At 42.4% G+C, this 21,324-nt stretch overlaps 2 protein-coding genes across 2 annotated transcripts; both read left to right on the top strand.

Annotated features, from left to right (window-relative positions):
* The first annotated feature begins 432 nt into the window (after nucleotides 1-432).
* Nucleotides 433-1,380, top strand: LOC121447829 (olfactory receptor 2A12-like). Its single transcript, XM_041651111.1, has one exon. The coding sequence runs from the start codon at nucleotides 433-435 to the stop codon at nucleotides 1,378-1,380; it is 948 nt and encodes a 315-aa protein (XP_041507045.1).
* Nucleotides 1,381-12,018: 10,638 nt separating this feature from the next.
* On the top strand, nucleotides 12,019-13,015 carry LOC121447830 (olfactory receptor 2A12-like). The gene is given in 2 exon segments (XM_041651112.1): nucleotides 12,019-12,045; nucleotides 12,047-13,015. Coding segments are annotated over 2 exon segments (996 nt in total).
* Nucleotides 13,016-21,324: the final 8,309 nt, after the last annotated feature.

Consider the following 21,324-nt stretch of genomic DNA (forward strand, 5'->3'; position numbering starts at 1 on the left):
TCTAATCTACATGGGAAGTAATAAAAGACAAGATCTCCTAAGTAAATTGGGAGCATGGGGACCTTGGGAGAGGGTTTGACTGGGAGGGGAGAGGCAGGGAGGGGAGTAGAGAAAAATGTAGAGTCAATAAAAATCAAATAAAAAAAATCAAAGCATATTGCTATGAAAAATTATTATTTTTTATGTGTATGACTTTATGCCTACATAATGTTTGTGTACCATGTGTGTGTGTATGTTGCTATAGAGATAAGACAAGGGAGTCAGATCCCATGGAACTGGAGTCACAGGCAGCTCTTAGTTGTCTTTTTCCCTGTAATAGCAGTCAATGCTCTTAACCTTTGAGCCATCTCACCCACCTGTATCTTCCATTTCTACCTCTATAGTTGTGTCAGGTGACTCAGAGATGAATATGATTCTCTTACAGGCCTCACCATGTTGATGATTCCAGGGCAGAACCAAAGCTGGGTTTCTGAGTTTATCCTGCTTGGCTTCTCCAGTGACCCCACAACCAACAGCATCCTCTTCATTGTCTTCCTTCTCATCTACCTGAGCTCAGTCATGGGCAATGGACTCATCATCCTGCTGATCTGCCTGGAAACACATCTGCACACCCCCATGTACTTCTTCCTTTGTATACTCGCCATGTTGGATATGGGCTATGTCACCACCACCATGCCCCAGATGTTGGTGCATCTTCTTGCTAAATCTCAGACCATCTCCTTCGCTGGCTGCTGGATGCAGATGTATGTGTTTGGTGCCCTGGCTACTACTGAGAGCACCTTCTTTGTTGTCATGGCTTATGACAGATATGTGGCCATTTGCCACCCTCTGCGTTATACTGTCATCCTCAACTGGGGACTGTGCATATGGTTGGCAGCAGGGACCTGGATCTGTGGTTTCTTCTTCTCTCTGTTACATACATTCTTTACCATGAGTCTGCCATATTGTGGGCCTAACAAGGTTAGTCACTATTTCTGTGACAGCCCTTCAGTGCGTAGCTTGGCTTGCATGGATACTCACTTCATTGAGATGGTGGACCAGGTCTTGAGTGTTTTTCTGGTTGTTGCTCCCATTTCCCTCATTGTGGCCTCCTACATTCGCATTGCCATGGCGATTCTCAAGCTCAACTCTACCCAAGCCCACCGCAAGGCTTTCTCTACCTGTGCCTCCCACCTGACTGTGGTCACTTTCTTCTATGGTCCATCCACTTACATCTACATGAAGCCTAATTCCAGCTACTCCCCTGAACGAGACAAGCAGGTCTCACTGTTTTACAATGCCTTCACTGCCTTGCTCAACCCTCTGGTCTACAGTCTGAGAAACAAAGACATCAAGATGGCATTTCTCAAGGTGATAGGGCATAGTAAGGTGGACTGCTGAACCACAACCCAGAATAAGCTGAGTCAGTTAATTGAATGTTTAAGGAACAGTGTCTTTAATGTCTGTAACCATGGAGGCCCTTTAGATTGTTGGGCTACATCAAGGTATAATCCAAAACACTTCATTAATCTTACTGGATTATATGTGTAGTGATTTCTTCTTTTTAAACATTTTTATTTATTCTTTGGGAATTGTACATCATACTCTCCAATCCCACTAATTTCTCATTTCTTCCATATCTGTCCTTCATCCTTATAACTTCTTCTCCCCAAAAATAAAAAAATTAAAATTAAAACCAACATCTCACTGACTCCTCTGTGTAATAACCTGTTTATCATTCTCATCCTTTTCTCACACCAGTCACAGCCATAGCATCTCCTGTTCTGCAGTACTGTGTCACCCTGCTCCTATCTTTCCTGCATCTCCATCACACATTCATTTGTCGTAGTGGCCTTTAAAGATCTGCTGTGTCATGCAGTTACCCCTTTTCCCATATAGGTTGACTCGCAGATATTCATTACAAGGAGTCATTGTTGTGGTTCAAGGCCTCTAACTTCTGCTAAAGCATCAACACTGGAACGTCACCTAGACTCCACTCTGATTTTCTATTGTTACCCAGAGTCATAGAGATGGTGGCTATGGTTTCATAGGACAGGCCCCTTCATGTTCTCCAGCAGTTCTTAGATGTTGTAGCTGTTGGGGTGCACCAACTCAAGGCACTGGATCTGGGCCTTGGTGGTAGCTGTGTTGGTCAACCTGGGTCTCCACCAGGCCTCTCCCCAACAAGGGGCAGAGTCAGCTCTTTCCTACTCTGGGAGAGGTGGGGCCAGTCCCCCACTTGCCACTGCCTAGGATGCCTTGCAGCTCCTGGTGAGAAGCTAGGCAAGAGCTCTTACAAGTGGCAGTCTGTAAGAGGCAGGGCCAGCACGCCTGTGGGTGGTGGCCACGGAAGGGAAAGACCGGTTCTCCTGCCCCTACATCAGTAATGATACTGCAGGTCAGTGAGGGATGGGGTTAGCTCTCCCAAATGTGGTGGCTGGTGAGGGGTAGGACCAGTCCTCCTGCAGTCAGCGACGGTGAGATGGGATCAGCATGGCACTCAGATATCATCATGTCTCAGGTGGCAGCCCAGACCACTGACCCTGCATGGCCTTTTGTGGTAATCTGGGCCTCAGACATCAACACAGACCCTAGCTGCTGTTGGACCTCAGACCCAGACATGACCATTGGCAGCAGCCCGGGGCCCGATAACACTATGGCCTCAGGCTCCTCATACCAGCCTCTTCTTCACCACTCTTGAGTCTCCAGTTACACCTCTCTCCCCAGCACATGAACTGCTTCCCTTCTCTTTCTCTTCCATCTCTCCACCACATATTCTTAGATTTCTCATCTTTTCATATTTGTTCATCATAGTGCAACCACTTCCCTTGACCTCAGGACCAGAGATTCACTCTTTCAGAAAGGGACAGTATTTTATGTAACTGACCTGTGTTGTTGAACCAACATAGTACTTGGTACCTGGGACAATTGACCAGCTACACTAGGGTACGATTCCAAACACCTCAGTAATCTTACTGGGTTATAGCTGCAAATAATCATTTGTTATTCATGCTTATAGCTGTAGGTTGGGAGTGACCTTCTGACCTCTCACATCCATCCCATAGGAGGAACCTTACGTCCAACAAGACATCCTAGAACAGAAGGAAAGGAACAGTGGACAAAATCACAATGGCTCCACTTCTCAAGAGTGGCCTGCTTTTCTTTCCACGCATTCTTTTGACCAAAGCAAGTAGTATGGTCCAGTCTGAGAGCAGGTGGTGGGAAGATGTTTTTGTCTAGAGAGAAGTAATACATGTTCTGTGTCCATGGTCTGATATATTGGTTTCTCTACTTAGAAGGTAACAAGTAATGTACATTATGTAACCTGGTGTATTTCACAGAACACAACAGCATACCTATAAACCACCACAAAACATGCTAAGTGTGGATAGCATGATAATAGAGACAGCAGAAGGCTAAGACACTATATGCTAAGCAGCACATCACACATTGGCAGAAGAGAAGTACACTGACAGACTGTGGAACACAACCAAAACAGCTCAGAGAACTAGCTTCACACGTCAATTCAGTGTGGTCTGTGGGGAAACATGATGACCTGGTCTGTAAAGTTATGCAATGTTGAAAATGAAGGGAGCTGGGGTCTCCTCAGAACCCTCTAGCATCTGATCCCATGTGCAGGCAGCAGGCAAGGGCACTTCCCACTGTTGCCTGCTGACTGCTGCCTCCTTTACCACACTTGAATGGTGGTGTGAATGAATTGCCTCTCATCTTCGGAGTAGCTCTTTCCTGACGGAGCAGCAGATTCCTCTCTGATTCAGTGCCTGCACTATTCTTTCCTCAGCCAAGGACTTCTCCAGTTTTATTCTGTGGGCACATATTTTTGAATAATGTTTATTCTTCATTTTAGTTAATACTCGGTACTATTGTTTATTTATATATTTAGTTTTTGAGAATTCTCACATATCCTGGGCTACCCTGGAACTTTCCACATTGCCAAAAGTGACCTTGAAATTTTTATCTTCCTGCCTCCCCCTCCCCAGAGCTGGGACTGTAGGATGGACTGGAGTAATTTTGCTTCTTCAGTGATGTTCTTTGTATTTTAAAAGTTTTCACTTAGGTAAAATATAATTAATGCACTTTTTTTTTTGTTGAAAAATTCACTGTGATTATTCCTGGCTATTCGGGAACTCAGCTGGCTTCAAACTGACAGAGATCCTCCAGCCTCTGCCCTAGGAGAGCTGGGATCAAAGGAATACGCGATACCACCTAGCCAACCACTCTTATCTCTTTTCATTTTGCAGTGAATCTAAGAAATTGTTTCTTGGTCGAATGTCATGAAAATTTACTTCTATGTTTTGTCTTCAAAGTTTCTTTTAGGTTTTGTTCCATTCTGAATAAATTTTGTGTATCGTATGTGGCAAAGCCAAATTTCATTCTTTTTTTTTTTAAAGATTTATTTATTTATTATGTATACAACATTCTGCCTCGATGTATGCCTGCACGCCAGAGGAGGGCGCCAGATCTCAGTACAGATGGTTGTGAGCCACCATGTGGTTGCTGGGAATTGAACTCAGGACCTCCGGAAGAGCAGTCAGTGCTCTTAACCTCTGAGCCATCTCTCCAGCCCCCAAATTTCATTCTTTTTCATGTGGATATCCATGTGTCTCATCCACATTTTTGGAAAATACTATCATTTGTCCACTGAACATTCTTTATGTCCTTGACTAAAATAGTTAATACATTTTAGTGCTTCTGTTTGGGGCGGCAATCCTAGTCTATTAGATGCCATGCCTGGCTCAGGCAAGTATCATCCTTTTTCGGTTTGCTCTGGCTTTGTGGATGATTTCAAAGGGAAAACATTTGTTCTAACACATTGTCCTTCTTTCAAGGTAGTTTGGCCTGCTCTCAGTTACTGGTTTATGGCCATGGGGAGACACCATGACCATAGCAACTCTTATAAAGGGAAGCATGTAATTTGGGGCTTGCTTACAGAGTCAGAGGTTTAGTCCATCATCTAACATCATGGCAGGGGCATGGCAGAACTCATGTCACTGCAGCAGTAGCTGAGCCCTGCATCCTGACCAATGGCAGAGAGACACTGGCCATGTCATGGGCTTTTGAGAGCTCAAAAGCCACCTCCAATGACAGGGTTCCTGCAATAGAGCCACATCTCCTAATCCTTCCAAAGTGTTGCACTTTCTAGTGACTAAGCATTCAAATATATGAGTCTATGGGAGGGGAACACTAAGGTTTGAATTAGTCCATTGCAGTTTCCTTTGAACTTTAAGATCCACTTGGCAATTTCAAAGAGTAACTGCCAGGATATGATACCAGCACATTGATTGAATCTGTGTATATGTTTGAGATGTACTAATGTCTTCTGTTACATAAAACACAGCCTTCAAATGATCATGTAAGCTCAATCACACACATATGTGTGTTTATATTTATATAGAGATATTATCTATTTAGATACATATAAAATATATTTTAATGGATAAAATGCTTTTGTTTTGTTTTACCATTTTTTTCATTGGTACCCATAATTGAGTCAGCACCCGTGTAGTGGGTTGAAAGTTGGCATCATCAAATGTCAGCGTGCACACACAGCTATCTCTGCAGAAACAAGTAGTTGCATGAGCATGTGTACATACCTTCCACATCTTGAGTCTGTGGTCCCCTAGGACAGTTCCCTATGGGATATTTTGAGTATGTAAGAGTTCTGTGTGTAGCCTTCTTAGAAATGGGAAAGAATGTTAATGTGTTCCCATCTCATGGGAATTCTCATCAAACTTGTCCTCAACAGAAAAGGATATGAACACTTGGGTGGTCAGAATGGCATCCTCTGCAGACACCGGCTGCCCTTTCCCTGGTCACACTCTCACTGCTTTGTATGGTCACCTTCACTTCCTTTTTTAGACCGAATACTTTTGGAAGTACTCATATTACCAAATGAGCCAATTCTCACATGGTCCATTAATGAAACATGGCTATCCGGGGGCCAATTAACGAGTCCCTGCTTGTGAGAGCTGTGGATCTGCTGCCTTCGCTTCCTGAAGCTCACTCTCCTCTCCTTAGGTCTGTGGGCCCTTCTGTTACAGAATAAAGCCTCTAAAGTTAGACTTTTCCTTCATGCTGACCTCTGGGTTCGTCCCATGACCATTGTGGAGTAGGCCCAGCTCTGAGCAGCAGGAGCATTTTGGTTAGAGCAGAGCTACAGCCATTAGCTTGAACTCACACAGTTAAAGATGGGATAGATATGGCAGATTCAGCCTCATCCAAGACGCAAGTGGCCAGGCCCTGAAGTTGGTTCTACCTTTCACTAAATGGGTGACCTTTGTCAAATTGCTCATGTCTGGGTCACTATTCAATATCTGTGCAATAAACATTTAGGGCCATGCTTTGGAAACTCTTCATGCTGTAATCATTTAAAACACCATTCCAATGAGGAATACTGAGAACTCAAGAACAATGGCAGTGGGTTTTTGATCCTACTGCACGTACTGGCTTTGGGGGAGCCTAGGCAGTTTGGATGCTCACCTTAGGAGACCTGGATAGAGGTGGGCGGTCCTTGGGCTTCCCACAGGTCAGGGAAACCTGATTGCTCTTCGAGCAGATGAGGGAGGGAGACTTGATCGGGGAAGGGGGAGGGAAATGGGAAGCAGTTGCGGGGAGGAGGCAGAAATCCTTAAATAAATTAATAAATAAATAAATAAAAACACCAGGGTGTGCCATCCCTCGGCTCTATTATGTCTACCTACCATTTTGAGTCCTCACTCAGAAAGGTATAATATCAAACCCCAACTTTTTTCCTTTTATATTTCCTCTGGGCATTTTTTTTTCTTTTGCCAGATTCCAAATACGCTTACTGGGAGGCTTTGGGCTTTTCACATTTTCCAAGTTCTGTCTCCGTCATGTGACTGCTTTTCTGCCATGTTGTTGATGTCCATACCTAACTCAAATGGTGTATGTGTCGCTCCTCTTGAGCTTCTCTCTATGAATCTATCATAAAAGCTCCAAGACTGAAAACAACAGAGCCAGGGTGATTGTGTCATTCTATATGTGACTCAATCAGTTCTGTCTGCTTCTCTCTGAATCTGTTTCCTTATCTATCCTGGTGGAGAAGAATCTCTGCCTGGACTTGACTGCCCCTCAGAGCTGATGAGGATCGCCAATAGGAGTGAGGAGAGCTGGGGTCAGAGCTGTGGAACAAGGCTTAGCAACAGCACTGGAAGGGCCAAGGTGCTTCTGATTAGTGCTGATTGCCAATTACTAAGGTGTAAATGCACCCATAATGGCCAGTGTCAAGGTTGCAACACATGCCACTGAGCAGCAGTTGAGGAACCTGTGTTTCAACCAGCAAAGGCACCACACTACGCAACTGCTAGAGCACAGACTGCGGGAAAATGGAGTTGGAATTGCAGTTCAGAGCTTGTGTTGCCTTTAAAATGCTATGATTCAAACTCTAGCCTCAAGCATTGCCCTAACTCAGATGCCATACAGCTGAGCCACATTCCTAGGCACTCTGGCTTTGTTTCAAATACAATTTATTTATCATTTCATAATTATCCTTTCCTACTAGCTGTGTTTAAGGAGTAGTTCACAGGAATTCTAACCCCTTATTAATCAATAACTCTCAGCAGGAAGACTTTATCATTCAGGCTTCTCCTTCTAAATCCTTAGGAAACCAAGACACAGAAAGAAGGCAGGGATGGATGGAGATACGAGTTCAGGGAACACTGGTCAGACCTTCTCACAGTGTGCTGACATCATCATTTTTATTTTCTAAACCATCCTAGGAGGGAAGAGGTTACTATTGAAATTCTACAGAAGAGGAAGCCCAGGCAAAATAGCAGCGAATTCAAGAGTTTGGTGTATTTGGACATAAATTCTTAATTGCATCCAAAAGACATGAGCTATTCAGAGAGTTTTCTCACTCCACTGTCATGGGGATGTCACTGCTGACTTCCATGTGGCATGTCATGGTTGTCTCTGTTTGTCTGGTGTTTTTGTGTATCAGTATTTTGCATATACATATGTATATGTAAGTATGTATGCATGCATGCATGTATCACATGTATGGCTGATTCCTGGGGAGGTCAGAAGAAGGTGCTAGATCCTCCAGAACTGGAGACATAGATGGTTGTGAGCTGCCCTGGTAGGTTCTGGGAACCAAACTTAGTGTTCATGCAAGAGCAGGAAATCCTCTTTTGCTCCCAGCCACCATCCAGCTCCCATCATTGTTATCTCTTCTTTAGCCCCAGAGTGACTGGGTATCCTTCTCAGATATTCCACAGTAGAGCAGGGAGGACTGCGATTGCCAAAGGTCGTTGAGGAAGGAAGAGGAGTGTGACTCTCATGTTCTCTCACTGAGGGTCAGGGCTTAGGGTTTGGGCAGTAAATGAGGAGTCAGAATGAGAACTTACATCCTTGACCTGTCTATTGGGTGACCAGATCCCAGCTCCTCTTCTCTGAGCTGCTCTTATTCCTCTGTTAGCATAGAAAAGGGAACAGGTCATCACTCCTCCTCCTGTGGGTTGTTTCTTCCTGCTCTGCCCCCAAGGGTTTCCCAGGGTTGCTCTTGTTGACAGCATCCAGGAATCATCTTAGCATCCCTACTGGGAATAGAAATGTCCCTTTTCCCAGCTCTCCTGGGGAGTCTCAGAGAGGAAGCAGGGTCATAATACCTCAGTATCTGGCCCCACTGGGAAGAGAAGATGTCTGAGCTTGCCTTTGTTAAGCAGGATTTTTTAGTCACCATCTTCAGGAGCTGGAGCTGGTGTACTTTCAGAGGAAGTGAGAGATTCAGTCGCTCAAACTCTTCAGCAGCTTGGAAATTTTCTGGAGACTGAGCTTCCTAGAATCCCATCACTCTGGACTCGGTAGCTTTACTAGACTTCCTCGTCATAGCCACTCAGTGAGACTGGATTTACATTTGGTGAGATGGTCACTGGTGTTTGGCTTTGGGTGGTGTTCAGGCAGCTGTGGGTCTAGGGATAATAATTAGTCAAACATCCATCTCCAGGGCCTCTGTGCATACATCTCAAACTCTCCAGACCTCTCCCATCATTGCCTGATCTTCTTTATTCTTTTATCAATGTTATGTCCTTCCTTCCTTCTTCCTTCCTCCCTTTATTAATTCAGTAAATATTTACAAAGAAATTTTCTGTTCCCAATCATGTTGATACATAAAGAATATGGAGTCCTGAGCTATAAGATCCTAAGTGAAGCAGAAAGCCATGCCATAAAAAATATACCAAAAGTCCTCTTTCTTTAGATTCAGCACATCCCAGGGTCTCCCAAATTCAGACATGAGGGGGAATCTCCTTAGGAGAGCTGATCTGTGACTAGCCATCCAGCTCTGTCCTAGGAGGGCTCTGACCTGTGCTGAGTCTCTATAAGCTCAGCTAGATGGACAATGTGCAGACTCTGCCTTCTTCACCGCCCACTTCTCCCGGTCTGAGCTTGCAATCTGAAACAAATTGGCTGCTCCAGGCCTTACGTTTTCACCCATAACACCAGGTAAAAATACTCCCTCAGCGAACTGTTATGAGATGTTAAACTAAAGTTAGTGGAACATTGGCTGGAGTACACAAATTATCCGAAATAAATATTAGTTGTGTTGTTATAGAAAGGCTAGGAAATCACACATACAGGTATAATTATTATAATTATCAGAGATAATTCTTCCTTACTTATCTGAGGATTCATTTAACAGCAGAGGAATAAAGGTTTGTCCAGGTTATTTGTTGTCAAAATTGATTATCAGACCCCTCTAGGAGTCTTCAGATCATAACAGACCAATAAACAAGGAATTCAGGATGTATCTTCCCTAGGTGAGGGGTGGGAGGTGGTTACAACAGAGAAATGCTTTCTTAGCCAAGCTGAGCCCTGCAGTGGCCACAGTGTGGACAAGACAGTGAAGGTGGTACCCCCCCCCCCCCCCTTCACAATGATGATGAGAAACTAGGCAATTGCCTAATGTATGAGAGAGTCAGAGGCATGCAGAATACAGTTCAGGGAGAGCTTTCATGGAGGCTGGTAAATGGAGAGAGAGGAGATGCAGGAGACAGCTGTGTGCTGAGACTTAGTCTCCATAGAGCGAGCAGGTTAGGGATGACCTGTGCACCCACCTCTAATGGCAGGCATGGGAGATCATAAAAGGCTTTTGGCATCCAGATAGGAGCAATGTGAAAACTTTGAAAGACCACTGTATGAAACACGAAGAGCATGCCGAGGAAGACAAACACCCAGCACTGAGAAAGGGAAGTAGACACAAAGTTCTTTCCTAAACAAGAACTGATCTGCAACTGATGCTTATTGGGAAAGAGACAATCTGTTTTCTTCAACAATGCGGCTGTGCACATCAGTGTCTCTATTCCTGGCCACATGTTCAGGAGCAGTTAGCTAACAGGAGACTGGCTCCATGGTTTTAGTTTGGGTTTGGTATTTTTGTTGTTTAATTTTCTTTTTAAAAGTTTTTTTTTGTTTAATTTTTGTAGTTTGTTTTGTTTTATCTTGAAAGAAAATATGGGAGGATAAAGAACATGAACTTGGGTGGAGATGGTCTGAGTTCAGACTACTGTGAGCAGTGTTTGTATATTTCCTTAGCATGAATTTCCTTGAGCATGAATTTGTATGTGCCCACACGTTTACATATTGTTCCAGAAATATTGTTGATATTTGTATTGCTAACAATGCGTCAATGTGTTCAACTTTAGGACACAGCTGAGCACACACTAAAGGGATAAATTTAATTTATTCTCCCATTGAATTCAGTTACTGTTGTCAGTACTAGATATTGTTATTATTGTCATGTTGGTGGGGTGTGGTGATGTGAGACTGAGAAAGGAGGTGGGCACTGGTGCTGTGCTGTTCTTTTGTAGTTTCCAGATGTAATGATGCTGAGAACCTCAGCCTCCTCAGTGCTCTCTGGACAGCTGCCTGTGAAATGCCCTTGAGATGTGGTTCACTGTTCTATGGGAGCCTCTGCTGTTATGTCTGTGCTTTTCTAACTCTCTAAAAGTATTTTGAGTACTTTTTTCGCTTATTCTAGATTAACATTAATTTTTCCCTCCAAGGAACACGCTCTTTTAAAGAAATCTGATCTTTGCATTCTCTATTTGATAAAGATATTGATCAGGTCGGATTCTAAAAGATCGATTGCTTTAGATTTACCACTTTACCTTATAGCACACCTGGAATTGGTTGTGTGCAGAGGGAGACAGGAGTAAAAAAAAAAATGAAGAGATAACTTTTTCCTCACATATTTACACAATCCATCAGCATTCCCTGGGAAGACTGTTGTGTCTCCAGTGCACTGCACACATGACCTTCTGTCATTACTCATAGGACTACATGTGTGAGGACCTGTGTCTGACTGACGTTTGTTTTGTCATCTTCATCTAGTTTTTTATTCTCTTTTTCTGCATGTCTGTGGTATGTGTGTATGAGTGTGTGTGTGTGTGTGTGTGTGTGTGTGTGTGATCATAGACTGACAGGATCCTTCCTCAATTGCTCTCACCTTATTCATTGAGGCGGGGTCTCTCAGTTGAACCCATTGCCCATCATTTCATCTATTTTAGGGATCCTGTCTCTGCCTTTCGGAGCTAAAATGAGAATGTGAAATTGCACACAACCTGTTATGTGTTATGTGCTGTTTACAGGAGTTCTGGGAGATGCTTCATATAGTCATCATAACCCTGAGACATGAGTGTCACTAGCCTAATTTTATAGATGAAAAGACTGAGACATTGGGAGACTCAGTAACTTGAGAAGAGTGGACAGGAATTGAACAGTGTGCTCAGAATCCACAACACAGTCTTTCTTTTTTTTTTATTAAAGAATACTATTATTTTATTTTCTATAGATAGGCTTTTGCCTACATGCATGTCTGTGCACCATGTGTGTGTGTTGTCTGTGGAGGAGAGATGAGGGAGTCAGGTCCTCTGGAATTGGAGTCACAAAGAGCTAGAACTGTCTGGTTCCCTGGAACAGCAGTCAGTGCTCTTAACCTTTTAGCCATCTCACAAGCATGAGACTAACATGAGATCTCACCTTTCTGCCTCTATTTCTGGCATGTGTCAGGTGACACATAGGTGAATATGATTCTCTTACAGGCTCCATCATGTGGATGATTCCAGGGCAGAACCAAAGCTGGGTTTCTGAGTTTATCTTGCTTGGCTTCTCCAGTGACCCCACGACCAACCACATCCTCTTTGTTGTGTTCCTTCTCATCTACCTGAGCTCAGTCATGGGCAATGGACTCATCATCCTGCTGATCTGCCTGGACACACATCTGCACACTCCCATGTACTTCTTCCTCTGTATACTCGCCATGTTGGATATGGCCTATGTCACTACCACCATGCCCCAGATGTTGGTGCATCTTCTTGCTAAATCTCAGACCATCTCCTTTGTTCGCTGCTGGATACAGATGTTTGTGTTTGGTTCCCTGGCTACTACTGAATGCAGCTTGTTTGTTGCCATGGCTTATGACAGATATGTGGCCATTTGTCACCCACTACGCTATACTGTAATACTCAACTTGGGCGTGTGCATATGGTTGGCAGTTGTGTCTTGTGTCTGTGGTTTCCTCTCTGCTTTGTTACATACTTTCTTCACCATGAGTCTGCCATATTGTGGACCCAACAAAGTCAACCATTACTTCTGTGAAGGCCCTGCAGTGCGTAACCTGGCTTGCATGGATACTCACATCATTGAGATGGTGGACCAGATCTTGATTGTTCTTATGGGTCTTGCTCCAATTTCCCTCATTGTGGCCTCCTATGTTTATATTGCCATGGCAATTCTCAAGATCAAGTCCACCCAAGCCCGTTGCAAGGCTTTCTCTACCTGTGCCTCCCACCTGACTGTGGTCTCATTCTTCTATGGTCCAGGCACTTACATCTACATGAGGCCCAACTCCAGCTATTCCCCTGAGCGAGACAAGCAGGTTTCACTCTTTTACAATGCTTTCACAGCCTTGCTTAACCCAATGGTCTACAGTCTGAGAAACAAGGACATCAAGAGGGCATTTCTCAAGGTGATAGGGCATAGTAAGGTGGACTGCTGAACTAGGATCTAGGTGAACCTGGAGTGGATCAATCACTATTTCATAAATGACTGTGTCTTTATTGTATGTAACTGACCAGTGCATTTGAATCAACACTGTACTTGGTAATTGGGACAAACCTCTGTGAAACCAAGGTGGCTGTCTCTATTGATAAGCTACGCTAAGGTACATTTCCAAAGACCTCAGGAATATTACTGGGTCATATATGCAAAGATTCTTCTCTTGCTCACGTTTATAGGTGTAGGTTGTGAATGCCCTTCTTTCCTCTCATACCTATCTTGAAGAAGGAGCTTCATATCCAACATGCCATCCTAGAACAGAAGGGAAGGAACAGTTGACAAACTCACAATGACTCAGCTTCTCAAGAGTGACCTTTTTCTCTTACCACACATGCTTTGGCTAAAGCAATCAGCATAGTGTTGTGGACTATTATTTTAACTGGGTAAAGATGTACTGCATTTGTTTACACTACAGAATAATCTTTTAACTGTGTAAAGGTGCATTACATTCATTTATGCTGCATTTGGTTAAGATGTGAGTTTGCACTGCATTTGTTTAATTATATAAAGATGTCTTGCCTTTGTTTCACCTTGCCTGCCTAAAGCACCTGATTGGTATAATAAAAAGCTGAACGACCAATAGCTAGGTAGTAGAGGGATTAAAAAGCTGGCGGGCAGAAAGAATAAATGGGAGGAGAAATCTAGAAATGAGAGAGATGAGAGAAGAGAATGAGAAGAAAGAGGGGGACATACCCGGGGCCAGAAGCCAGGCGTCTGCCAGCCAGCCAGCCAGCCAGCCAGATGATAGAAGCAGTAAAAGCAAGATATGCAGAAGGAAAGAAAAGCAAAATTACCTGAGGTAAAAATTAGATAAAGATAAGTTAGTTTAAGTTAAAAGAGCTAGCCTGAAATGAGCCTAAGGCTAGGATGAGCATTCAAAACTAATAATAACTCTCCATGTAATGATTCAGGAGCTAGTTGGTGACTGAAAAGAAAAAGCCTGGTAAATTTGGAGCTTCAGTGTGGGGCCTTATTAGAAATTAGGGCCTGAGATAGCTGAAAAAGAGAAAACAGAAGGCCAGTATGCTAAATAGAAACCGCAAGCTAAGTAAAAACAGTTGCCTCAGAGATTGAATGAAGTTCCAGTCAAATACACCTCCAGTCTGGGCCTGCTGGGCTCTCACAGACCAGAGAAGAGGCAGAGCCAGCCGTCCCAGCCCCAGCAGAGGGTCCTGAAGTAGTTTAGCAGTTTAAGGTTTTACTTATCGAAGTAAAGCAAGTTTAGATGGAACAAAAGCCTCTAAACATGTTACAGTCTGTTTAAAAATGTATGTAGGTTTAAGAAAGGAAAGAAAAAGATATAAATAGTAATAGAAAAATAGTTTAAAATATTTTAATAGAAAAAATATATTTAATAGAAAAATAGTTGTTTAAAATTCTTTAAAAGAAAAGTAAATTAATATTAAAGTAATAAGACACATAAAGATGAAAAATATACAGGGAGTCTGGAACCTCCACGGTGTTGTATTGACTTTGAATGTTTTGAATGTTGATGAGCAAATGAAGGCTGCTGAGAGACATGGGATTGTAAGAGGGACTACCAAATCAGACTATCTTAGATACTTTAGCAATGTCATAACATTAAAATGGAAGTTGAAAAATGCACTGCATTGGGAAAGGGGTTGTGTTTGCTTCTACAGGAAATGAAAGGCTGTGGATTCCTTCTAGGTTAATAATGGTCAGGTTTGGATGGGAAAATGCCCTTAAAAATCCTCGCTACAGACACAAGGAAATAAACCTAGAGAATCTACAGGACAGGTAACATACATTTTACCTGTTCAAACATAAAACAAAAAATCATATTTGGCTGTCGTGTGTACAATGTACAGTCCACACCTGTATTAATGCAGATATGTATGTTGCCTTTGAAAGCTTGTATGTTTCTAGAGCAAGGGGACCAGACACCAACAAAAATGGGTGGTCCAGGTGAGCCAGCTTCTCAGAGTGCCTCTGTTGCAGTTTCCTCACAGTTCTGCATCCAGAACAGCTTCAAGGCTGCTGGCTGAGATGGTCCAGTCTCAGGGACTAGTCTAGTCAGGACTGCGGATAAGCCTTATGTTTTCCCATTGCACAGAGACCGGACAACAATTTTTATAGCTAGTTTTCCCAGGACTTGACCATTAATACCAATTATCTCAGGTTCCCTAAAGATACCATTGTCCACAGACAACAGAAAGCAGTTCTGAGAAGACAATACCCACATACCTAAGAGGTGAGATGGGTGGCTTTGATTATTTGGTGAATTGGAGACGTTTATTATCATTTTGAGGGGTCTATAGGAATATAGGATAAAAAGACAACTATTAACCAAAAATATCTTACATTGGTATGGATTTGGGTATATTGATACAAATTTAAAGTTACTTTTGTTATACTGTGTAAATGATTCTACTCTTGTTTGTGGTATCGTACCTATGCAGCCCACTTAAAAATGCAGCATATGCCAAAGAAATGCAGGTTAGTGTTTAGCCATCTATAATAATCAAACTTGTAGTTATGTTAGGTATATTTTCCATATCACACAGTGATTTATTTTAGTTAGATAGATGATCTTCAAACACTTCAACAACCTAGAGAATATGGCATTTAAAATGCTTTGTTAATATAGGGCTTTTCATGAAAGTGAGAAACATCTGCTCCTGGCAGCAACAAGGAAAGTGTATAAAGAATTAAGTGGATAGGATGACATTCTCTGCAGACACCTCTGTGCCCTTTCCCTGGCCATCCTCTCACTGCTTGTCATGATCATCTTTACTTCTACTCTAGACATAAAGCCAAAAAAAAAAAAGCACTTAAAATACTCATTTAATCAAATGAGCCAATTCTCACATGGTCCATTAATGAGGCGTTGTCAGCTGGATTCAACTAAGAAGTTTCTGATTGTGAGAGCTGTCAATCTTCTGTCTTCTCTTCTTGAAGCTCTGTGGGTTCTTCTGGTGCAGAATGAGACCTCTAGACTTTGACTTTTCCTTCATGCTGACCTCTGGGCTGGTCTTATGCCCAGCTCTGAGCAGCAGGAACATTTTTGGTTAGAGCAGAGGTACAGCCATTAGCTTGAACTCACAGAATTAAGCATGAAATAGAGATGGCAGATTCAGCCTCATCCAAGAGGCCCTGGAGTTGGTTCTACCTTTCACTAGATGGGTGACGGTTGTCAAATTGCTCATGTCTTCCTGGTCACTGTTCAGTATCTGTGCAATGGGTCTTTAGAACCATGCTTGGGAACCTGTTTGTGCTGCAGGCATTTACAACATCAGGGTGTACTGTCCTTTGGGGTCAACAATGAGGCTCTGTTATGTCTGCTTATCACTTTTTGAGATCTCAGTCAGAAAGGTGTAAGATCTACCCTCGACTTTTTTATTTTATTTTATTTTTCCTCTGGTCTGTCTTTTCATTTACTGGATCCTAAATATGAGACTTTGAACTTTTCACCTTTTCCAAGGTCTGTCCCCATCATGCTTTTCTGCCATGTTGGTGAAATTTGTGCCTAAATCAAGTGGTGAGTGTGTGTGTGTGTGTTTCTCCCTTGTGAGCCCCTCCCTATGAATCTAAAATAAAATCCCCATGACACATGGCAGAGCCAGGTTGGCTGTGTCATTCTCCATGTGACACTCAATGGGTTCTGTCTACTTTCTCTGAGCCTGTGTCCTTCACTATCTGGGTGGAGAGGAATCTCAGCCTGGAATAGACAGCCTCTTCAGAGCTGGTGAGAATCAACAACAGGAGTGAGAGTAATTGGAGTCAGAGATATTGAACAATGCTTGACAACAGCAACGTAGGGGCCAGGATTGAGGTCCATATGCTTCTGATTAGAGCTCGTTGCCAATTACTAAGGTACAAATGCACCTGTGATGGCCAATGTCATGGTTGCAACACATGCCACTGAACAGCAGTTGAGATACATGTCATTATACAGTGTTTCAACCAGCAAATGCACCACACTAAACACCTGCTAGGGCATAGAGCACAGAAAAATGGAATTGCACATCAGGATGTATAGAATTCAGAGCTTATGTTGCCTTTACTTTTTTAAAATTGATTTTTATTGAGCTCTACATTTGTCTCTGCTGTTCTCCCTGACCTTTACTTTTTTAAATCTATGATTCAAACTCTAGCCTCGAGCATTGTATTTACTCAGGTGCTATCCAGCTGACCCACATTCCTACGTACTCTGTCGTTGTTTCCAATACAATTATTTAATTATCATTTCATAATTAACTTTTACCATTGGCTGTGTTTAAGGAGCAGATCACAGGAATTCTAACCCCTTATCAATCATCACTCTCATCAGGAAGACTTTATCGTCAAGTCTTCTCCTTCTGAATCCTTAGGAAACCAAGACACAGACAGAAGGCAAGGATGGATATTCTCAGTCATGGGACACTGGCCAGGACTTGTGGCAGCGTGCTAACATTGTCAGATTTATTTTCTAGCCATCCTAGAAGGGAAGAGATTACTACTAGATTTTATAGAAAAGGCAACTGAGGCAGAATAATATCAAGTTCAACAGAACATGCTCCAGAGCTTGATATATTTGGATCCAAATTCTTATTTGCACCCAAGAGACTTGAGCCCCTCAGACAGTTCTCATACACTGGCATGGGTTGTCTCTACTGATTTCTGTGTTGCCATGTTATGCTTGACTATATTTGTTTGTTTATGTGTATCAGAATTTTGCATTGTGAGCCACCTTGTGGGTGCTGAGAATTGAACCTCAGTCCTCAGGAAGAGCAGTCAGTGCTTTTAACTGCTGAGTCATCTCTCCAGCCCCCACCAAAAGCTTTTTGTAGTATTTATTTCACCTTTTAAATGACTTCAAGGTCTGTGATATTGGTCCATTTTTCATTCTTGATGTTGGCAAGTTTAATTTACTTTTTTCTTTGGTATTTGTTGACTATTGTAAAAACACTTAAATATTTTACATCATGAAAAATTGCTTATAATTTTGAATTACAGCTCATAAAAGTGAATATGAAATGATATCTCTATATAAAATATATGATTTTACAACACATGAACATGGGTATAAAAAAGACACAGGATACATGCTAGAGCTAGAAGTAACTAAAGAGGCTAGCCAGCTGTAATAGTATGTGTTTGTGATGCCAAACTTGGGAGCCTGAGGTGGGAGTATCCTGAAATTAAAGACAGTCTGGGATACATAGTCAGACTCTTATCTCAAAATACAAGCAAAAACTTAGGATGCCCCAGGCCTGTGGATATAACTTTGAATTCTATAGGAATCATTAGGCTGAGACTAGATTTCCTTTCAACTACATTAATAAACCACATTCTACACTTCTTAAACAAAACAAGGTAGCAAAATACCTCATTAACTTTTCTTAACTCAAGGACAGAAAACTTAATTATAGTATTTTTCAAGAATGTGGAACCAAGTCTGAGACCCTGACACACAGACTTTGTAGCGAGGTGGTAAAATAAATGCATGCCTTAGTAATGATAATGATGGTAGGATAGAGATGCCCATTTTTTATTCTCTTTGTGAACATCCATTTGTCTCAAGACCAAGTTTGAAAACGCCATCTTTTCTTCACTGAATGATCTGTATGTCCCTGACTAAAATGCATTGACTTGTATCTGAGCTGTCAGTTCTAATCTAACTTCCATATTAGTCTTTATAGCCAATACCATAACTTCCTGATTTCTATAGCTCTGTAGTAGGTTTGAACTTGGCAGGCAGAGATCATTCTACTTTTTTCTTCTTTTCAAGAATATTTGGTCTCTTTTGAGTCCCTTGTATTTTCCATTGAAGTTTTGGATCCACTTAGCAACTTCACTAAAGAGGGAACTAGGACTACGATAGAGGCACATCAAATTAGTTTAGGATACATGGGCATCTTAACAAACAAAAGTCTTCTGATTTAAGAACCACAAACCTCCAAACTACTATGTGTCCTCAATGCCCATAGTGACCTAGGTGTTATCTGATGTACTGGGTCACAGAGTGCATGCATAGCAGACATGCACCATCAAATATCAGTGTGCACCCCAATATAACTCTAGTAATCCATGAAAGAACAAGTAGATTAATGAGGAAGTGGCCCAAATAGTCTACTCCATATACATTCCTTCCACAACCCGAGTCTGTGGTCCCCATGGACAATTTCCTATTCTGTATGTAGGAAGAGGAGCAAACTCATGATGTTTACATATGGCATTGAGTGGCACACCTGATCCACTTGAAAGTGGACAATGGAGCACAGTGTCCTGTTTCTGGGGTGTCCCTAAAGACAGTGGTGAGGAGAAATCCTTCCATGGCACAGAACACTGTAAATGACATTTGTTGTTCCTTTGGTTTAGAAAGAGAAATGTCTTCCAGGAAAGAGTCTATATTGATGAGTGCACTGTGGCCCATGGGTTTGTAAATTGGTCATGAACATCCATGGAATATAATTTTTAAATTGGATAGAATGAGTATGGTATGGAGAGATTTGTGTGTATCCTTCTTAGAAATGGGAGAGAATGTTATGATGTCTCTGTTTCATGTGAATCACCATCAAACGTGTCCTCAACAGGCAAGGATATGAAGAATTAATTGAATGGGATAACATTCTCTGTCAGCCCCTTCCTATGCCATAACCTCTCACTGCTTGTCATGGTGATTGTCACTTCCATCTCTAGATACAAAACCTGAAAACCTTTTGCAGTACTCATCTCACCAAATGAACTAATTCTCACATGGTCCATTAGTGAGACATTGTCATCTGGGGGCCAATTAAGGCGTCCCTGTTGTGAAAGCTGTGGATCTGTTGCCTTCTCTTCTTGAAACTCACATTCTTCTCCTTGGGTGTGTGGGTCCACCTGGTGCAAATTAAACCTCTAGAGCTTAACTTTTCCTTCATGTTGACCTTTGGAGTGACCCCGTGACCTTTGAGGAATTGGCCGAGCTCTGAGCAGCAGGAACATTTTTGGTTAGAGTAGAGGTACAGCCATTAGCTTGACCTCACACAATAAATCATGTGATAGACTTGGCAGATTCAATCTCACCCAAGAAGCAAATGACCAAGCCCTAGAGTTGGTTCTACCATGCAAACTAGCTGGTTGACCTCTGCCAAATCACTCATATTTTCTGCTTCACTCTTCATTTACATGTGCAATGGACAATTAGGACCATGCTTGACAATCTATTGTTGCTAGAGTCATTTTAAAAAGCAGGATGTGAAGGTCCTTGGGGCAATAATAAAGCTCTGTTATATGCCTACCTTTTTGAGTCCTCAAACAGAAAGATGTAACAATCCTCTACATTGGTTTATATTTCTCCTCTGTCTTTGTCTTTTGTCAAATTCCAAATACCCTTTCTGTGGACATTGGGTTAATTCACTTCTTCCAAGTTCTGTCCCTACCAGGTAACTGTTTTTCTGCCATGTTGCTGACATACATGCCTAATTCAAATGGCGTGGGGGTGTGGAGTGGGGAGGGATGGGCGTGTCTTCTCCTGTCGTTTTCCCTATGAACCCATAGTAAAATCTCCATGACTAAAAACAACAGAGCCAAAGTGACTCTATCATTCTATATGTGACTCAATCATTTTTGTCTGCTTCTCTCTGAACCTGTTTCCTTATTATCCTGGTGGAGAAGAATCTCTGCCTGGACTCAACTGCCCCACAGAACTGATGAGGATCAACAACAGGAGTGAGGAGAGTCAGAGTCAGAGCTGTGGATCAAGGCTTAGCAACAGCACTGGAGGGGCTAAGGTGCTGCTGATTAGTGCTGATTGCCAATTACTTAGGTGTAAATACACCCATGATGGCCAATGTCATGGTTGCAATACATGCCACTGAACAGCAATTGAGATTACAGGTCGTTATACAGTGTTTCAACCAGCAAATGCCCTGCACTAAACATCTGCTAGAAAACAGAGCACAGGAAAATGGAGTTGCTCCTCAGGATGTGCAGAATTCAGAGCCTGTGTTGCATTTATGGTGTGGGAGGTCCTTCTGTCTGTTTGTTGCTTTTCTTGGTTAATGAATAAAGAAACTGCCTTGGCCTGTTGATAGGGTAGAACTAAGGAAGGCAGGAAAGATGGACTGAATGCTTGGAGAAAGAAGGGTGGAATCAGAGAGATGCCATGGATCTGCCACTGGAGATGGATGTGCTGAAACATTGCTGGTAGGCCACAGCCATGTGGCGATACACAGATTAATAGGATGGGTTAAATTAAGATGCTAAGAGTTAGCCAATAAGAAGCTAGAGCTAATGGGTCAAGCAGTGATTTAATTAATACAGTTT

Source organism: Microtus oregoni, unplaced genomic scaffold, assembly GCF_018167655.1.
Source record: "Microtus oregoni isolate MIOR12 unplaced genomic scaffold, Mior012 000005F_ref0000423, whole genome shotgun sequence".
In the NCBI taxonomy this organism is placed as follows: domain Eukaryota; kingdom Metazoa; phylum Chordata; class Mammalia; order Rodentia; family Cricetidae; genus Microtus; species Microtus oregoni.